Source organism: Leucopleurus acutus (assembly GCF_964270905.1).
Source record: "Leucopleurus acutus genome assembly, chromosome: 13".
NCBI classification, from domain to species: Eukaryota; Metazoa; Chordata; class Mammalia; order Artiodactyla; family Delphinidae; genus Leucopleurus; species Leucopleurus acutus.
In genome coordinates, this window is record NC_139155.1 from 84,071,661 (window position 1) to 84,089,990 (window position 18,330).

The following is an 18,330-nucleotide window of genomic DNA, read 5'->3' on the forward strand; positions in this document are numbered from 1 at the left end:
CCTTTCAGCTACTGTGAATAATGCTCCTAAGAACATGGGTGTATAAATATCTCTTGGAGTCCTTGCTTTCAGTTCTTTTGGGTATATACCTAGAAATGGTAATTCTTTGTTTAATTTTTTGGGAACCACCAAACGTTCCACAGTGGCTGCATCATTTTATGTTCCCACCAGCAATGCACAAGAGTTCCAGTTCCTCCATACCCTAATCAACACTTATTTATTTTCTTTTTTTGTTTGTTTATAATAGCCATCCTAGTGGGTATGATATGCTTATTTTCTTTCAAAGGACTTTTTTTTTTTATTCCTAAAGAGCTGAATTTTTAAAAGAATCGAAGGGGTGCTAACTTTGATTTTGTCACAACCTTGTGATTTTTTTTGTGGTACGCAGGCCTCTCACTGTTGTGGCCTCTCCCGTTGCAGAGCACAGCCTCCGGACGCACAGGCTCAGCGGCCATGGCTCACGGGCCCAGCCGCTCCATGGCATGTGGGATCTTCCCGGACCGGGGTACGAACCCGTGTCCCCTGCATCGGCAGGCGGACTACCAACCACTGCGCCACCAGGGAAGCCCCACAACCTTGTGATTTTAAAGGCACTGACTCTGTATTCTTTGGGTTGTCTTTTTAGAGTGGTTACACACTTGTAAGGAAAGATAGCGAGGAAGAAGTTTCTTTGCTGGGAAGCCAAGACATAGAAGAGGGAAACAACCAAATGGAAGATGGTTGTAGAGAAGTGACGTGTGAAGAGGTAACCTTTTCAGTTACTGTTGGTGATGTTAGGTAAGGAGCCAGGCTTGCACAGAGATGATCGTCATTATGAGAGTGATAAGAATCATCTTAGAAAACAAAATTCAAAGCAAAACAACCGTTACTCCAAGCTTTCCACATGCTGTTCTGGTCATACAATTGTCATCATAATATATGATTCTGGGTTAACATTTTGTGAGTTTCAGTCTTACAGTGGGATTTATAGTGTTAACATTACAAGTTGTGATGCTGAGTGACTTAAGGTGCCATGAACATTGCTTTGAGAAGACTCTCGTCTTCATTAGAACTTGCCCATAGTTGTAAGAAAGAGACCCTATTCACACTGGCTTCAAGGGGAATCTGCTGGCCCACATCAGGATGGGGCAGAGTGGGCCTCAGGAGGGTGGGGCTTTGGATTTCCAATCCCAGCTAGTCTGGGTTAGTTTTTCTTTGCAAGTTTGCCTCATATTCTGAAGCCAGTTGGCCCCTTGGTGTTGGAACCGTGGCCACAGTGAGCACTGGGCCTATTTTCTTCAATCAGAAAAAAGTGCACTTCCCTGCTTGTTACCATGAGGAAAAATCCCAGGGAAGTGCTGTGATTGGCCTGGCCGGGGTCACTTGCCATCCCTAGACCAGTGACTGCTGCAGTAGTCTGCATGGGCTGCCACAACCACACACTCGGGGGCTTTGGTTACAGAAATGTATTTCCCACGGTTTTGGAGGCTGGAAGTCCAAGGTCAAGATGTTGGCCAGGTTGGTTTCTCCTGGGGCCTCTCTCCCAAGCTTGTGGACAGCCACTTTATCGCTGTGTCCCCACATGGCCTTTTCACTGTGCGTGCCTCTTTGGTGTCTCTTCCTCTTCTTATAAGGACACCAGTCCTATTGGGTCAGGCCCCACCCTTATGACTTCATTGAACCTTACTTACCTCCTTAAAGGCCCCATATCCAAACACAGTCACATTGGGGATTAGGGCTTCAACAGACAAATTTTGGGGGGAACACAATTCAGCCCATAACAACTGTGCGATACAGGGTTAGATGGCAGAAGAAACAGTTCCTCCCAGAGAAGGGAAACACAGTCCTGGCAGACAGAACAGAGCACGTCTGTTACTGTGGTCTGCTTTATTTTCTTGGAAACTTTTTTGGCTGTCCGATGAGGACGAAACAGAATTTCTTAGTCAACCTTTTGTAATTATTATGTAATTTAGTGTTTTAATTTGGGACAATTAATAATTAAGTTTTTAAGATCATAAAGAAACAAAAAGCGGAGCTGGAAGGAATGTGGGAGCCATCTTGCCCAGTGTTCTGCAGCGTTTTCTCTATCAGGGACTCTTTTATAATCTCCCCTTGTCAGACTTGTATTAAGATGCTCTTATCTATTAAACACACACACGTGTTCACAGTCTCCTAATCTTGTGGTTGGTAGATGTCTGTTTCTCATTACACGTTTTGTAATTACTAAGAGTACCTCAAGAACCTCGTTGGGCTGCCTGAGGGCCGTGGGCATTGTGCCATCACAGTTCTGGTCCAGCCACCCTCGCCTTACGTGCAGGACCGCGGCCTGGGGACAAGGGGGCGGGAGCTCTGTGGGTCGGGAAGCTGGTTAGTGGCGGAGTTGTGAGCAGAGCTCTGTTCCTCACACGCCAGCACATCCTCACCAGTATTCCAGAAGCCAGTCCTTTCACTGTAATCCTGAAAGTGGAGCAGACTTGTAGCTTGTGGAAGTAAGCATGTCACGGGTGGAGTCTAACACATGTTGTGTCATCTCTCTCAGTTTAATTTTGGAGAAATATTAATGACCCAAGTAATTCATTCCATCGAGTACTGTCTGGGATGCATCTCCAACACCGCTTCATACCTGAGGCTCTGGGCACTCAGTTTGGCTCACGCACGTAAGTTTTGCTTAGACCTGTAGCTCCCGAACTCTGTGTCGAGACACCCCGCAGCGCCTCAGTTAAGTCATGGGGGCACCATGGGACATTGAAAAATTTTGATGGAAAGGGCACTATTTTTCAGATACTATGTGAACAGGGACTGTTAAGTTGTTTGGACTTGACTACTTACTGCATTGGTCTCCTGGGTATTTCTTTTGGCCTCAGGGTGCTGTGAAAAAAATCACTGGGACACACGAGGGCTTCAAGGACTGAGAAGGCTCGGGAACGTCTGGCGTAGGCATTTCGCTCCCTCTGCTCTGACCATTATTGTTTTTGTTATTACTATTATTGTATTCAGTGCTGCCTTACCAAGTGTGAATGTCTAGTTATGTCAAGCAAGTTCTAAAACAATGCTGATTAATAGTTTTGATGCGTGGATTTCAGTTACCTGCGTTTAGTTAAGTCTCAGCAGTCCCCCAAGAACATGGTTGAAATTTCAGTTACTACAGTAAAAATTGTGTGTATGGGTGCAAAGTGCAGGCTTCACTGCTGGCCCTTCAGCCTGCAAGCCACTATGTAAATAGCACAGACGCGCATCACGATCAGAGACCAGCTGCATCACTTCTCTCGGAGTCTGTTGTGGTTGGACCCTGTGCACCTGCTGCTCAGTTCATGCGCAGATAGCAAGGCGCATGGTGGTGCTGGCTCCTTGTGGGCTGGTGGTAAACCCACATGGCATTTAAAAGCGGATTGCTGAACCGAGGGAATTGGCCAACAGAGATGAAAAAGTGCAGCAGAGGAACAAACAGTGATATGCTGGAAGTGAAATGCAGATGGAATGTAACTGGAGTTTAGGGAGAAAGAGCTGACACGGGAGTGGTGACACTGGTGCCGTTCGAGAGGCGAAATCTACAGCCAGAGGAACTTGGTGATGTATAGAAAGAAGATGCAGGTGTCCCAGAAGTGGTGCCACAGGAACTCTAGGAGGTATTTCAGGACATTGAAGGTGCAAAGCATACTGTGTTAGAAGCTGATCCAAACTCAGAAAAGAGTCGGACAGCCAAGTAGGATGCCAAGCATTAGAGAAGATGCTCACTCCGTGTCAAGGTGCCCAGCCAAGCCCAAGTCACATGAGAAGAAGGCTGTTCAAAGCATCCTTGATAAGTTCTTACCAAAACCCCCCAGCAATTGAATGCTCAATGTTTCTAATGTTTTAAGAATAGATTTACTCTTGTTTTTCATTTCTCTGTGCATTTATAACCAACAGTAAGAGAGTTTTTAATGTTTTGACAAAAATTTTGAAAGGTCCTAGAACAATTGTAATTTTTCCCGTTGACCATTAAGGATGCTTTGGACGGCCGTTGCTCTGCTCCTGCATTACTGTGCAAAGACTGTACTTGGGAAAACTACCAGATGATAGAGGTTTTTGTTGTTGTTGTTACACTGATATTTTTGTAAGCATAGCCGCAAGTCTAGAACTTGCTGGCGGGAGGGGGTCCATCATCTTCATATTACAGAGGAGGAGACTGAAGCCCAGTGAGGGTTGGTGCTGGCGCAGGGTCACCCACCTGGTCAGTCAGTAGCCGAGTCAGGACTGACGCCCAGCTTCCCGCTGCCTGGCCCAGTGCTGCGTTGGGACAGAGCCAGCCGGACCCCTATTTGGGTCAGGATCTCTCATTGGCAGGCAGGCAGGGCTCTGATTTCTCTGGAATGTCAAGTCTTCCTCCGTGTTTGAGATGATCAAGTTGCTGGTTAACTTTTACGTGGGAAGCCGATTACGTTTGTCTTATATGGGTGTGTATTTATTTTAGGGATAACAATTCAAAATTGTTTCAGAAGGAAACCCAGTCTAACTAGCTAATTGAAGTGACTCACTGAAGGTGAACAGAAGTTAACTTTGCAAAATGCTTGCCTTGCAGAGCTATCTGACGTGCTGTGGGCCATGCTGATGCGGGTCGGCCTCCGCGTAGACACGACCTACGGGGTCTTGCTGCTTCTCCCAGTCATCGCTCTCTTTGCGGTTTTGACCATTTTCATCCTTTTGATCATGGAAGGGCTTTCTGCATTTCTTCACGCCATCCGCCTCCACTGGTGAGTTTGGAATTTAGCTTTGGAACTGTTACTTAACAAAAATCTAACACCCTACTCCCCCAGTACGTACATATATGTGTAACAGTTCCAGTGATATGTATACGTATACATATATTATTTAGGCTACTTCTCCCCTTCCCGGGATTGGGATATGTATTGTGATCCCCTGAGTTAAAATTGTATTTTGTTTCTGAGCTTTTGTCGCCGACACATAAAAGCAAGTTTACGCTTGCTGAATAATTTTGTGTATTTCACACTTTCAGTTCACTTTGGGTCTGACAGGTTGCTTTATCTTACTGTAAACCATATTTCTTAATGTTTTACAGTGTATATCAGATTACTTGTCTGTGTATCCAGTTACTGGGGAGAGAGAGGTTCCTAATACTCATGTGTATATCCATAGGGTGGGAGGTGACGTGAGGTGTCAGCGTTTTCTTCATGAGAAAGCCAGCAAAGGGCCGGTGTGTGTGTGTGTGTTTTATCTAAGCAAAAGTATTTGTGCCAAGAGCATGTATGGAATGAAGCAACTTCAGAAGCACAGGAACTTTTTTCTTTTTTAACTTATAGATGTTGTTTTAAGGAATGTAGCAAGTGTTATTCAGAATCTTTCATTGATACATGGTTTTGTTTTGTTTTGTTTTGCTTTTCAGGGTAGAATTTCAGAACAAATTCTACGCTGGTGCAGGCACCAAATTTGTTCCTTTCTCACTCAGATTACTTTCTTCGAAGCTTAGTGACGACATGGCATGATCATATTGCCGTATCCAGCAAGCTTTCAGATTTAAGGAGAATTGTCATGTTGTAGAATTTCCTTATGTTAAATTGACGATAGGAAAAATTCCATCTTCATTAACTGCCTTAGGAGATAGCCAAATGATTCTGTAAGATATACCTCTTCCTCATATGTTAAATAATTTTGTAAAGTTTCTCAATTTCAGATATATAAATTTCTTTCAGTTTTTATGATGAGCAAATATAAGTTAATGCCAAAAGTTATGTTAAAGTTATTTTTAAAAATAGAGGCTTGGGGGAGAGAAGCCAATTTTGAATGGCTAATTGAAAATGGTCTTAAATACTTGATTCCTTTTCAACTTATTTTAAAAAAAAAACTAGAGTTATTCTGTCACCTGAAGTTGTCAGATAATATTTTCCAACAGCTGAAGTTAAGTAGTTTGTAAAAAAATTTAATGATGGTTAACCAAAAGATTCACATTTATTTTGCTTGGTTAAAAGTATGCAAACTTTTTTTATCGTATGCTATCTAGAATTACAAGTAGAATTGTTTCTACGATTTTGTCTTGTTATAATAATTGGAGAAAATGGGATAACATCCAACAAATGGTTATCCCACTTGTATATTTTTTTAAAGACTCTTATCTTGTTATCCTTACATAAAACCAATTATGATAATTGTATGTTTGGGAAGATAAACTGTGTACTGAGCCTTAAAATCCAGTGTGACTGTAGACGATGTAATACGGATATGATTCGAACTTAGTGACCAGCTTGGCTGATGTCCCTGAACCAAAAGGGGTTTATGCTGAGTGAAGGAAAGGTAAAAAGTAGGATTTTGTATATTTTTATAATAAAATATAAATTAAGGTATTTTACCATGAAGAGGTTGCACCTATCCTTGAGAACAGTATAATTATAATGATTCAGTTTCAGACTAATTCGAAATAAATGTCTAATAAAGGCATTTAGAGTTAAACTTTTAAAAACTATTTAGATCAGTTGAAAACCAATTCTTACTAAGCCATTAATGTATATAATCTTCAGATTAAATTCATCTTTTCACTTGACATTTGAGTCAGTCCTGTTGAACATTTTGACCTGTCCTGTATTTGATCTGCGCCTGACCAGGGAAGCCCTGAACCTTTTAAATTGTAGTGAAGATTCCATGCTACTCCTCTCATATGAGATGCTGTCCCTCATAATATCAAACATAAAATGATGCTGATGAAACTCTTAAAAATGATACTGCTGGGTTTCCCTGGTGGCGCAGTGGTTGAGAGTCCGCCTGCCGATGCAGGGGACGTGGGTTCGTGTCCCGGTCCGGGAGGATCCCACATGCCACGGAGCGGCTGGGCCCGTGAGCCATGGCCGCTGAGCCTGCGCGTCCGGAGCCTGTGCCCTGCAACGGGAGAGGCCACAACAGTGAGAGGCCCGCGTACCGCAAAAAAAAAAATGATACTGCTGTCAACGTTAAGTTTCTTCAGAAAGGCACTTGGACACTTCTTTTGGGTGAATATGAAATCTGAATAATGCCTTCCAGGTTTCAAATGTGTCCCTCACAAGTTCTTATTTTTATTATTTTACTCCAAGATGGTAACTAATTCATCCTTAGGAAACCTACCATTTTAACTGACTAGTAAACTGACTAGTTAACCGACTAGTAAACAAGAGACGTACAGCATCTGCTAGAATTCTTTTCTGTCCCCATTGGCAGTTGTCACGGGGGCCACTTTTTAATTCCAGTGAACGCCTCTATCAGGGCATAGAACAGAGGGTGAAGAGTCACTTTTCAACTGAAACCTATGTAGTACTGTAGAACATAATGGTATAAAAGACGGATTGTCAGTCCTAATTTTTGTGAAAGAACTCTCTAGAATTACAGTTTGATGGTGTCTTTTAGGCACCAAGGTAAATTTTCTTTCTTAATATAAAGCTGCTGGTTCCAGTGTCATGTTACCAGAGCAGTTGCTCTGTTTTGTTTGTTAAGCTGTTTGGTAGAACTATTATGTGTACAGTTTTTAAGACATAACTTCATGCCCTTGATAGCAAGCATCCAGGGGAAGAATGCTCAGTTGTCTGGATGATGCTAAGTTAACCTGTTTATTTTCCTAACGCGAAAAGTCACGACTGCCACGTCTTCCGGTTTTCATTCAGGTGTGCATCCTAAAATAGAAATCCAAGGGATTTCTTCAGAAAAATAGAGTTTGCTTTCGGCCTGCAAGGGTGAAGGAGGTCCTCGTGGTGATGTGATTGTGCTGAGTTAAGGAGTGCAAAGGGGGTTTGATGGGGGTCACGCTGAGCCCGTGGCCTGGCAGCTTATCGCGGCTAGGACGTTGAGGGGACTCACCTTTCACTGAGTGCCACTCTGTCCTTATTTCTGGAATGGGTATTTTATAACAACATTCTGATCTGAATTTTCATTCTGCAGCAGTTTAATAAGGCGTAGACTATAGGATAGGTAACTCTTATGTTTACGAATTAAAAATTCAGACACTTTAGGGCCTGATTCATTTTGGAAAACAGAAATAAAAATAACTTCAACTGTTCTGCAGTCTGCATTTAAAAACAACTTCATTAAAAATTTAAAAGCCAGGTTTGCTTGCATGCCATCTGATATATCTCCAGCAAGGTTATTAAGAAATCTTATTCAAGATGATGAAAATAAGACAGGTCCGAGTTGTAATTTTCCAACAGCCAGGCCAATGATGCTGAACTTTGGTTTAGAATTTTAAGAAATACTTAGAACATTCTACCTGTTCCTTGATGGGAAAATCCAATAAGAAGGCTAGGTTCTTAGGGTCAGCCCAGTAATCTCTAGGGGCTCAGTGAGGGAAAACGACTGAACAAGTTAAAGAACCACAGATGTATGAAGGGACACATTTGCATCTTCCTATCAGTATTGAACTTCCCTTTATTAATGAAAAATAAATTTGTCTCTATTTTTGAAACGTGGGTGTTTTGCTTTATTATGCTTTGGATTGGCTACAGAGCTGAAGAGCTCGGCTTCTCCTACTCTGTAGCCAGTGTCCCTTCTTGGGGCTCCCCCTTCCCTGATCCTGGTACACCGGAAGGAGCTTGCGCCTTCTTGGGAATCTTCGCTGTGTATTTGCTCTTCCGACGCCCTTTGATCCATAGCGACCCGAGGGCTCAGACTATAGTGCTTTTGCCTCGCGTCCAACTTTGCCTCTACCACCTCCGAGATACCGTGACTTTGTCACGTATCTTGCCACTGTTTCCTTATCGACAAAGCGGGCAGGACAGTCCCAGACGCCGTGGCGGTTAAGAATCACAGGAGGCCTTGCGCATGCAGCACTTAAAAGGATCCTGGCGCACCTCCAGGTCTGCAGTCGGCTGCCTTCCTACACGTCTTTCCGTCCCCGGGGCTTGCGTGCGGCCGTCCAGCTCATCTCGGTCCTCCCAGGAGGAAGGGGGCGCCCAACCGGGGGAAGAGCCCCGACCCTCCTTCGCGCGCAGGCTGGGGCGCCACGGCCCCTCCCCAGGGGCTCCGCGCCACCCTCCCGAGTCCCGCTTCGCGCCTCTGAGAGCGCGGGGCCCGGGTGCAGGGGCGCCCGGGGACCGTGGGGCCCCGTGCCCGCGGCGGCCGTTGCCGGGGCGCCCGTTGCTAGGGGCGCCGTTACCACAGACGCCTGCCCGGCGCTACACTCCCTGAGCCCGGTGCTGCCGGCTCTGCGGCGCCATGGACGACCTACGGGTGCTGTGGATGCGTGACCGAGTGTACACCGCCTTCGGCATCACAGACCCCCAGATCTTCGAGGAGTTGCTGAACCGCAACGACGGCGAGATCGAGGACCTCATCCTGCACTTCCTCAACCAGAGCAGCGACGAGGAGGGCGCCTCGACTCTCTTCTTCTACCGCAAGGTGGTGCCCGAGGAAGTGGAGGTGGAGATCGGTGAGCCCCGCGGCCGCCCTTCCGCCGCGCCCCCTCCTGCCCCGTTTCCCACCTCACCACCGCGGGGACTGCAGACCCCCGCCCACCCCGCTCTTGGCCTCACGTGCATTCCGCAAATGCTTATTGTCGCCCACCGTGTGCAGGCACAGTCCAGGCACTGGGTGAACTGGACAAGCCCACTTGGAAAGTCAGACCTTGAGTGAATAATCACAACAAACACTCATTTAGCGCTTACTCTGTGCCAGGTACAGTTCCAAACGCGTATATCAGCTACTAATCCCATGAAGTGGGTGTATTGTTATCCCATTTTACAGATGAGCAAGCTGTGGCACAGAGCGGGTTAACTAGCTCATCCACACAGGTCACGCAGTAAAGACTCAGAAGAATATGTGTCGCTGTCCAATGACGTCTCATAGACGGACAGAGAAATGGCCCAGGGGCTGAGAGGGTCAGTTCATCCTCACTCTCTCAGATGGTGACAGGGTCTCCTAGAGGTGGAGAAGCATGCTCCCCTTCCTATCTTCCCAGGCTCCCGACGTGCTACTGTAAAGTAACACCAAAACAATTTTTTAAAACAATTTAAAAAGATTACATTAGATTTAAACGTTTATGTTGAACAATTTAGCATTTTAAATAAAAATGACAGTGACTGATGCCCAGAACCTTCTGTGGAGGTGGCCGGTCCAGCCCAGGGACACAGAGACAGCCTGGGGTGGGGGGAGGGGGAGACAGGACAGAGTGCAGGGGACACTCAGAAAGGAGATTGAGAGACACACAAGTTCTCTCCCAGTAGGAACACCAGTGTCAGTGCAGCTGTCACGGACCGGGTTTGTGTGATGTGTCCCATCAATGTCAGTCTCCTGTGCTGGATCCCCTACAGGACCTTTCACAGGGTGGGATGGCAGAGCCAGGCAGAAGTTTTTTTTTCTTAAAAGGCCGTAGGCACATTTATTTTAAATGTACATTCTTTGCACAAAATAATACACATATTCACTGTAGAAAAATCCAAGCCCATAAACAATAACAAATTGCAAATGACACCCAGAGAGATGACCCTTGTAACATTTGGAATCTAATTCTATCCCCCCCTCCCTTCCCCGGAAGACCTTTGGACCTGGATGTTACATTATAATAGGACCTTGAATTTAGACTCTCATGATCAAGTGAAATTCTGATACACTAACAGGATTGACTTTTACATGTACCATATTTCAGTAACCCTGATTTTGTATACTTGAACATATATATATATATATATATATACACCAAGACCCTAAGAAATGAATGCAACTTGGACTTCTTGTGACCTCTGAGGGCTTCTGTTAATAGTTCGTGGCTGTTTTCTGTGCTGTGTATACTACCACATGTTCAGCCCAGTGTCTCCTGGCAGGATGCCCCTGTTCTATGTGAAAGGAGATTTTAGTCTCGCTTCCGAGGGTCCCCTTGCTTAATTCCTCCAAAGCGTCCTCGGAAATCCCCCGAGCACTATGTCTGTTTCTGGTCTGTCTCTAACCCACCCCTCAGCCCACCCCAACGTTCTTCCCCTCCTTTTCTGGGTCTTCTCACTGTCATCACATCTTGAGAATGGCAATGTATTCCCTGCTGAGGATGCCGTCCCCAGAAACTCAAAGCTACTGCTCCTGGGGGCACTAGAATGGTGTTGAGTGTTGGGGGTTGGGTTCTGGACAGAGGTGGGGAGACGGGACCTCCTCCCCAGCTCTGGGTTTCAAGTTGTCACTCACCCTCTGCTTATTAAGCCTGCAGACTGACAAAGACCCTTGGTCAGTTTTATTGGATCCTTTATGGGGTCTCTGGTTTGTCCAAAGGACCTGGAGTGGGGTCAATGCATGTCCCTTCATCCCTCTTTTCTCTCTATTTCTGCCTCTCCCCTGGTCAAGACTTCTCTCTGCTCCTAGTTAAAAATTATTTGAATGGAGACAGATTCTGGCAGGGTGGTCTTGAGGAAAGAGAGGTGTCTAGACCAGCAGCAGCTAGTCCAAGATGCTGTTCTAATAGCTAAGCATGTGTTGTTTCTTGAAATAACAAAATGGAACCATCCTGTCCATATCACTTGATAACTTGCTTACATTTTTACACAGTAATTTTTAGAAATTGCAAAATTACACAGTAATTTAAAAGTTACACGGTATTAAGTAATTAATACTTCCAGTAAGTATTACTGAAAGATGTTCTCTTAAAAATTCACATAACATAGAATTTAGGAACACAGAAAATAAAAAGTGAAAAAATAATCCTTCACTCTTCCCTCAGCCCTGTTCCCATTCCTATAGGTAACCACTAGTGATAGTTTGGTGTATATCCTGCCAGAGCTCTTCTCAGATCTATCTGTCTATCTATCTATCTATCATCATTTATATCTTTCCAGATAATGGTATGTATATAATGATAATATGTAGATATATATATAGAGTTCCTGAAATCATAAATAAGATCACTCTTTATGTAGTATGTTGTGACTGGTCCTCCCTCAAAGATATCTTGCAGAATTTTTCATGTCAGTACCTATAGATCTATGTAACTTTATAGATGTACCATATTTTATTTATCCATTCCCTAATGAATGGACATTTATCTTTCCACAGTATTTTATTTTACACACGTCACAATGTGCGTCTACCTTTGTACTCTTGCGGTATTTTGTGGGAGAGATTTCTAAAAGTGGAACTGTGGGCTTGGCGGGTGTGTGCATTTACAGTTTGGATGGGTCCTGCCAAACTGCTCTCTAGAATGGCCCTCCCACTCCACACCTGGCAATGGTGATGAGGTGTCCGTTTGCCAACATCCTTGCCAACATTGGGTATTATCGTTAAAAATTTTGCCAACCTCATAGATGAAAGGTGGATGCACTTCCTCGTTCTCATGTACATTTGTGTCATAATTAGTGGAGTTGAGCCTCTTTTTTTATGCATGATGGTCATTTATATTTCTTTGGGGTGCTTGTAACTATGTGATCATCCTGTGTCCTTCATCTCATGGAGAATTTGCACAGATCTTTCTTTCATGACCCTTAAGGCTGTTTCCAGTAACTGGGATGTTTCTGTGGGACTGTGTGTTGGTTCGCAAACCATCCCCGTACACGGAGGGCAAGGAGAGACCAGAGAAAGAGGCAGCCAGCCACTCCGGATTAGTAGGTGGCGGTCTTGGGCGTGGCTGGCCGAGATCACTGCCCTCGCGCCGGCATCTAAGAGTTTATAGAGAGGCCTTCCCGGGGTTCAGGCACCCACACTGTCTGGCAGTCTCAGCCACACCTGATCTCTCCAGGTGCATTCTTGAAATGGCTTCCACGGTGGGCATGGTGGGCAGGGTGGACATCCCCAGGACAGGGCAGGGGCAAGGGGCCTCCGATTGCCCGGGGTCAGCTCGCAGGTCGGGCAGCGGTCCTGTCTTCTCGATGACCTCCTCCAGCCGACTGTAATAGGCACGACTCTCCCGGGGCCATGGACCAACCCTCAGTGCCAAGGAGAGCAGTGGAACAATTATGTTTTTTTTTGTTTCTTTTGCTTTATGTGGCTATAAAGACGGCGAGGTTCCTGGCCCGTCTGAGGAGGAAGAAGAGGAAGAAGAGACCCAGTCGGCGGATAGAGCATCAGGTCTGGAATTGGGGGTGAGCGGCACCGCGGGGAGGGGTCCGCGTGCCCAGACGAGAATCAGTTTCTGCTTTTTACTTTTGTGAAGCTGCGACTTGGTAAGAAGTAAAAGGAGAAAGTGCTGGGTGTGCATAGGTTCATTATGAACTACCCGGGGCTGCCATAACCAAGGACCACAGGCTGGGTGGCTTAGAACAACAGCACTGCCTTGAAGGAGGCAGTGCCCAAGGCTACAAGTGCAAAATCAAGGTGTGGGCAGGCCCTGGGGCCGGGTCCTTCCTGGCCTTTCCCGGTTTCTGGTGGCTGTAGGCTTCCTTGATGTTCCTTGGCTTGTAGACACATCCCTCCAATCTATGCCTCTGTCGTCACAAGGCTGTCTGCCCTGTGTGTGTGTGTGTGTGTGTGTGTGTGTGTGCGCGCACGTGCGCGCATATGTGTATGCATGTATGTGTATGCATGCACGCATGTGTACGTGTGTATTTGTGTGTGAATGTGTGTATACATGTGTATATATGTGTGTATACATGTGTGTGTATATATGTGTATGTGTTTTTATATAGTGTGTGTGTGTGTGTGTGTGTGTGTCTGAATCACCTCTTTTCTCTCATAACAGCACCAGTCATTGGATTCAGGGACCACCCTCTCCACTATGACCTGTTGACGAAAATAATAAACAATCAATAATAAGAATAGAAAAGATTTTTATTCGAGCCAAACTGAGGACTACGGCCTGGGGGCCAGCTTCCCAGGTTACTCTGAGAAGCTGCTCTGGAGAAGCACGGTTTTCAGCACAGTTTTATATCTTGTCAGAACAAAGAACATTAAACAAGTCAGGAAACCTTTCTTCAAGGTTTCAAAAACCAACCAAACAAACAAAACAACAGACCAGCACGTACATGCACAGCACATACAGCAAGGCCTTGGCACCTGGGAAGGGAGTCGTGTTATCAAGGGAGGACCAGCATTGGTGTCCCAGGAAGGGAGGCTTTTAATCTTTATTTTTTATTTATTAAAAAAAATTTTTATTGGGGTATAATTGATTTACAGTGTCATGTTAGTTTCTGCTGTACAGCAAAGTTAATCTGTTATACAAACACATATATCCACTCCTTTTTAGATTCTTTTCCCCTATAGGCCATTACAGAGTATTGAGTCGAGTTCCCTGTTCTCTACAGCAGGTCCTTATGAGTTATCTGTTTTATGTATAGTAGTGTGTATGTGTCAATCCCAGTCTCCCAGTTTATCCCTCCCTCCCTCACCCTGCCGGTGACCATACGTTTATTTTCTACATCTGAAACTCTATAATCTTTATTTTCAACGTGGACATTCTTTACTTCTGGTCAGTGCGCCCTTTTCTTTAATAATTAAAGCAGATGTACAATGTCGGTCTGATAGGCCACATACAAGCTATTTAAATTAGTATCAAATCCAAGTGAACTCATGTAGAAGCCAGAACGACTTCTCTGTATCTCAATATGTGAACGTTTCTTTTATCAGACCTCATCTCAACTAATTATATCTGCAAAGACACCGCTTCCAAATACGGTCACATTCTGAGGTTCTGGGTGGACACGAATCGGGGCGGGGGGGTGGCACTCTTCCACGCAGAACAGCACATAACATAAAAACACCCAGGCTTGTATGGCAGTGTCTGACAGCTCAGCCAAGAGCGCACGGTGTGGACTGTGTGGAGAAGGCTGCCACTGTGCCAGCTACAGATGCCATTTCTTTGGGCGAATCAGAGGCGCGAGTCAAGGCTTTGGCTGCTAAGGAATTGAAATGTCTGCATTAGAGAGGTTGCTGTGACACTCCTGACTGGGCCGTGGCACTCGGTCCCCTGCAGGCTTTGAGTTACTTTCCTGTAGTGACGAAGCAGCCGTGGCTACCTGCGTTGGCCCTGGGCTGCGTTCTCAACCAGGGGTGATTTTGGCCCCCAGGGGCCTTTGGTGATGTCTGGAGACATTTTTGGTTGTCACAACTGGAGGGCAGGGGCTTCTGGCATCTCATGGGTTGAGGCCAGGGATGCTGCCAAACGTCCTACGATGCTCAGGTCTGGCCCTACAACACAGAATGATCCAGCCCCAAGTGCCGGAAGTGCTGAGATTGAAACCCTGCTCCAGACCATCACGTCGCCAGCAGAGCTAAACAGCCCCCTTTCTCCCGTAACTCACCTTCACTTACAACAGCAGAAGCTGTGGGTTAGGCACGGCACTTTACCAAGATCCTGAGTATTTGAAAACCAGAGGGGAAAAAGGATTGGGGCGATGTGCAGTGTTTCCTATAGTCATCTTAGTTTTTTCAGAAGAATTTATTTTTAACCACAAAATAATCCCCTCCCTAGTACAGATTGGGGGAGGGGAGAGGGAGAGCTACAGGTTTAGAAATACAGACCATCCATTGTTTTGTTGTTTTTTTTTTTTTGCGGTACGTGGGCCTCTCACTGCTGTGGTCCCGGACGCGCAGGCTCAGCGGCCATGGCTCACGGGCCCAGCCGCTCCGCGGCATGTGGGATCTTCCCGGACCGGGGCACGAACCCGCGTCCCCTGCATCGGCAGGCGGACTCTCAACCACTGCGCCACCAGGGAAGCCTGACCATCCATTCTTACTGAGACTTGTCTAGTTTGGATTTCGATAAGACAGATGGTGGTCATGAGGGCCACAGCCATGTTTACTGATGGCTTCCTGCTTTGGCACCAATAAATCCGTGATCAGGAAAGACTTGGAAAAGAGGAGGCTGCTTGAGGAAAAGGTCAGGAAACTCTTCTCTGACACAGCAAATTAACGTTCCTTCCAAGTGTATTTTTTTCTTTTCTCTTTTCTTTTTATCGTGGTAAAACACATGTAACGTGAAATACCATTTTAACCATTTCTAAGCATACAGCTCGATGGCATTGAGTACACTCATCAGTGTAGTTTTGAGTCCAGGCTGTTGCTCTTGCTGTAATAATGCCGCTTCTCCCGGCCGCAGACTGTTTCCTCTGCCAGCCAGCGTGCCCGACACTCAGCCAACCTATAATCGAGTCCTCCTGAGTCTGACCCAGTAGATGTTATTGTCCCAGTTTATGGATGAGAAAACCCGTTGCAGAGAGGATTCCGACCCCACGTGTTGATTTGATTCCAGAGTCTCACTGAGTTTGTCCAGTGCCTTCCGAAGGAAGAGCCACACAGTTGGGGAAAGCTCCCCCTTCTCTGCAGGCTTCGTCAGCAGCTCTCAGCGCTGTGCCTGGCCGGCTGTGAGGTTTCCAGGTCCACATCGATAACCGTAGACTTGCAAGGTGTACATACGTTCATTTTATTTAGATTACTTTTCTTTCCATCCCCCATCCGTTTCAAGTTTTATAGTGAAAAAGGAGTAGATGCTAACATGTTAACTCTAAGTCTCATCCTAAGGATAAACCCCTCCTTTTAAGTAAAAATCTCAGAGAAGTCACTCATTGGACCCTGTAGCTGGAACACGCACACACACGCACACATGCACACACGCACATGTTAAATTTCCGACTGAGGACCCTTCAAAACTGCAGCACAACTCTCCTAATGATAACGTAAGTCAAGGCTTCAGTAGGATTCGTTTGTGAAAAATGTACATTCAGCTTTTTGATAACACGCCGACTGAATGAAATATGCTGTTGTCCAAGATGCAGGTCTGGTCTTGACGGTAGGAAACCTCATTTTCCAAGTATTTCATCTCACGCATTGAATCATGTTTTGCAGCTAAGAATTTGCAGCTGAGAACGTATTCCGTACCTCAGCCTTCCACCGGCCTAGAGGATGAAGAAATGGACCCAGAGAGGGTAGAGAACCCCCATGTCAAAGTACGCACGGCTCTTTCTCCTCTTGGGTGGGGTAATGGGAATTTCACGCCCTCGGATGAGTCTGGGTAACCGCCACAGCTCATACAAGGAGCGTATTGCATTGGAGTGGAGATGATAGAATCCTGTGTCTGGGGGTCCCCGAGATCACCCTCGGATTGAATGATTTGCCACAATGACTCACAGGACCCAGGAAGGCTTTTATACTCATGGTTATAGTTTATTTCAGTGAAAGGATGCAGATGAGTATCAACAGAGAACAAGGCACACAGGGCAGAGTCCAGGAGAAAATAGGCACAAGCTGTCCTTTCCAAGTGGGGCTTCAAGGACAGCATTCATTTTCGCAGGAGCCATGTGTGACAACACGCAGGACATTGTGCCAATCAGGGGGGCTCACCCAAGCCTTGGTGTCCAGGGTTTTTATGGGGGTCAATCACGTAGGTGTGAAGTGCCCACAGTTAGTCTGCAGTGCCCCCCGGCCGCCCCAGAGGACAAACGGATGCGGTGTGACCCAGGGCCCCAGGCAAACAAAGACGGGCATTCAGCATAAATCACGTTGTTAGTATAAACTCTGCAGCATGAGCCAAGGCCCCAGGTATACAGAGATTCTCAGATCAGCCAGGATGTTCCAAAATCTTAGAGGTTGTCACCCAGGAGCTGGTTCCGGGCTAGTCTTGAGAACCGTTGGAATGTGCAGGGTTTGGACAGCCCAGGCCTGCTGAGTTAACCATTTACTGCACAGATCCCAGGGAGGGAGCATAACGTTAGGATGTAGACATTTGGCCTGAGCCGTGCTAAATGCAATTAGGTTCAGCTGCTCTGTGAATATGCCTCCCCACAAAATACCCGAATTCAGAACAGGTTTGTTGCAATTTGTGGCCCAGAAAAGCTCGATCTGGACATTTCCCAGGTCACTTTATTCAAGTGTAGCTGCAGTGGCCGGTTGGTGAAAGAGTCAGGCTTAGAGTTCAGCACCTGGGTGAATTTCAGCTCCTGTGTGTGGTCTGCTGGGAAATGAGCTCAGCAGTGCGTGGAGTGGAGAGCTCAGGTGTGCGTGCATATTAGGGGATTTGGATGCACGGTTGTATCTCCTCATGACTTTTTTGTTCCCCGTGTTTCAGAAAACTGTTAAGCAAACCGTGGAAAAGACATATCTCCATGTGCTTTGTACTCCTGTTCCTGAGGAGTTTCTGAACCAGAATGTGGTATATTTTCTCAGAAATACAAAAGGTATCTTTCCAGCACGAGCGTGTGTGAGTGTGGGTGTGCGTGCATGTGCGTGTGTATATGTCTGAGACTCTTTAATTTTTACATGTCCTTGAGAAGATAGATTTTTTTTTTTTTTGCGGTACGCGGGCCTCTCACTGCTGTGGCCTCTCCCGTTGCGGAGCACAGGCTCCGGACGCGCAGGCTCAGCGGCCATGGCTCACGGGCCCAGCCGCTCTGCGGCATGCGGGATCCTCCCAGACAGGGACACAAACCTGTGGCCCCTGCGTCGGCAGGCAGACTCTCAACCACTGCACCACCAGGGAAGCCCGATAAGATAGCTTTTTTA

At 46.1% G+C, this 18,330-nt stretch overlaps 2 protein-coding genes across 2 annotated transcripts in view; both read left to right on the forward strand.

Moving 5' to 3' along the window:
* ATP6V0A2 (ATPase H+ transporting V0 subunit a2) overlaps positions 1–6,526 on the forward strand; it is a 36,224-nt gene extending 29,698 nt beyond the window's left edge. Inside the window, exons 17-20 of the mRNA XM_082853430.1 lie at positions 626–745; positions 2,519–2,636; positions 4,538–4,709; positions 5,360–6,526. Coding sequence (XP_082709556.1) covers positions 626–745; positions 2,519–2,636; positions 4,538–4,709; positions 5,360–5,459 — 510 coding nt within the window. The 3' untranslated portion in view covers positions 5,460–6,526. The remainder of the gene's footprint in view (positions 1–625; positions 746–2,518; positions 2,637–4,537; positions 4,710–5,359) is intronic.
* Positions 6,527–9,107: 2,581 nt separating this feature from the next.
* Positions 9,108–18,330, forward strand: part of DNAH10 (dynein axonemal heavy chain 10) — a 146,999-nt gene continuing 137,776 nt past the window's right edge. The window contains exons 1-4 of the mRNA XM_082853790.1: positions 9,108–9,355; positions 12,895–12,966; positions 16,678–16,778; positions 17,897–18,005. Coding sequence (XP_082709916.1) covers positions 9,142–9,355; positions 12,895–12,966; positions 16,678–16,778; positions 17,897–18,005 — 496 coding nt within the window. The 5' untranslated portion in view covers positions 9,108–9,141. The remainder of the gene's footprint in view (positions 9,356–12,894; positions 12,967–16,677; positions 16,779–17,896; positions 18,006–18,330) is intronic.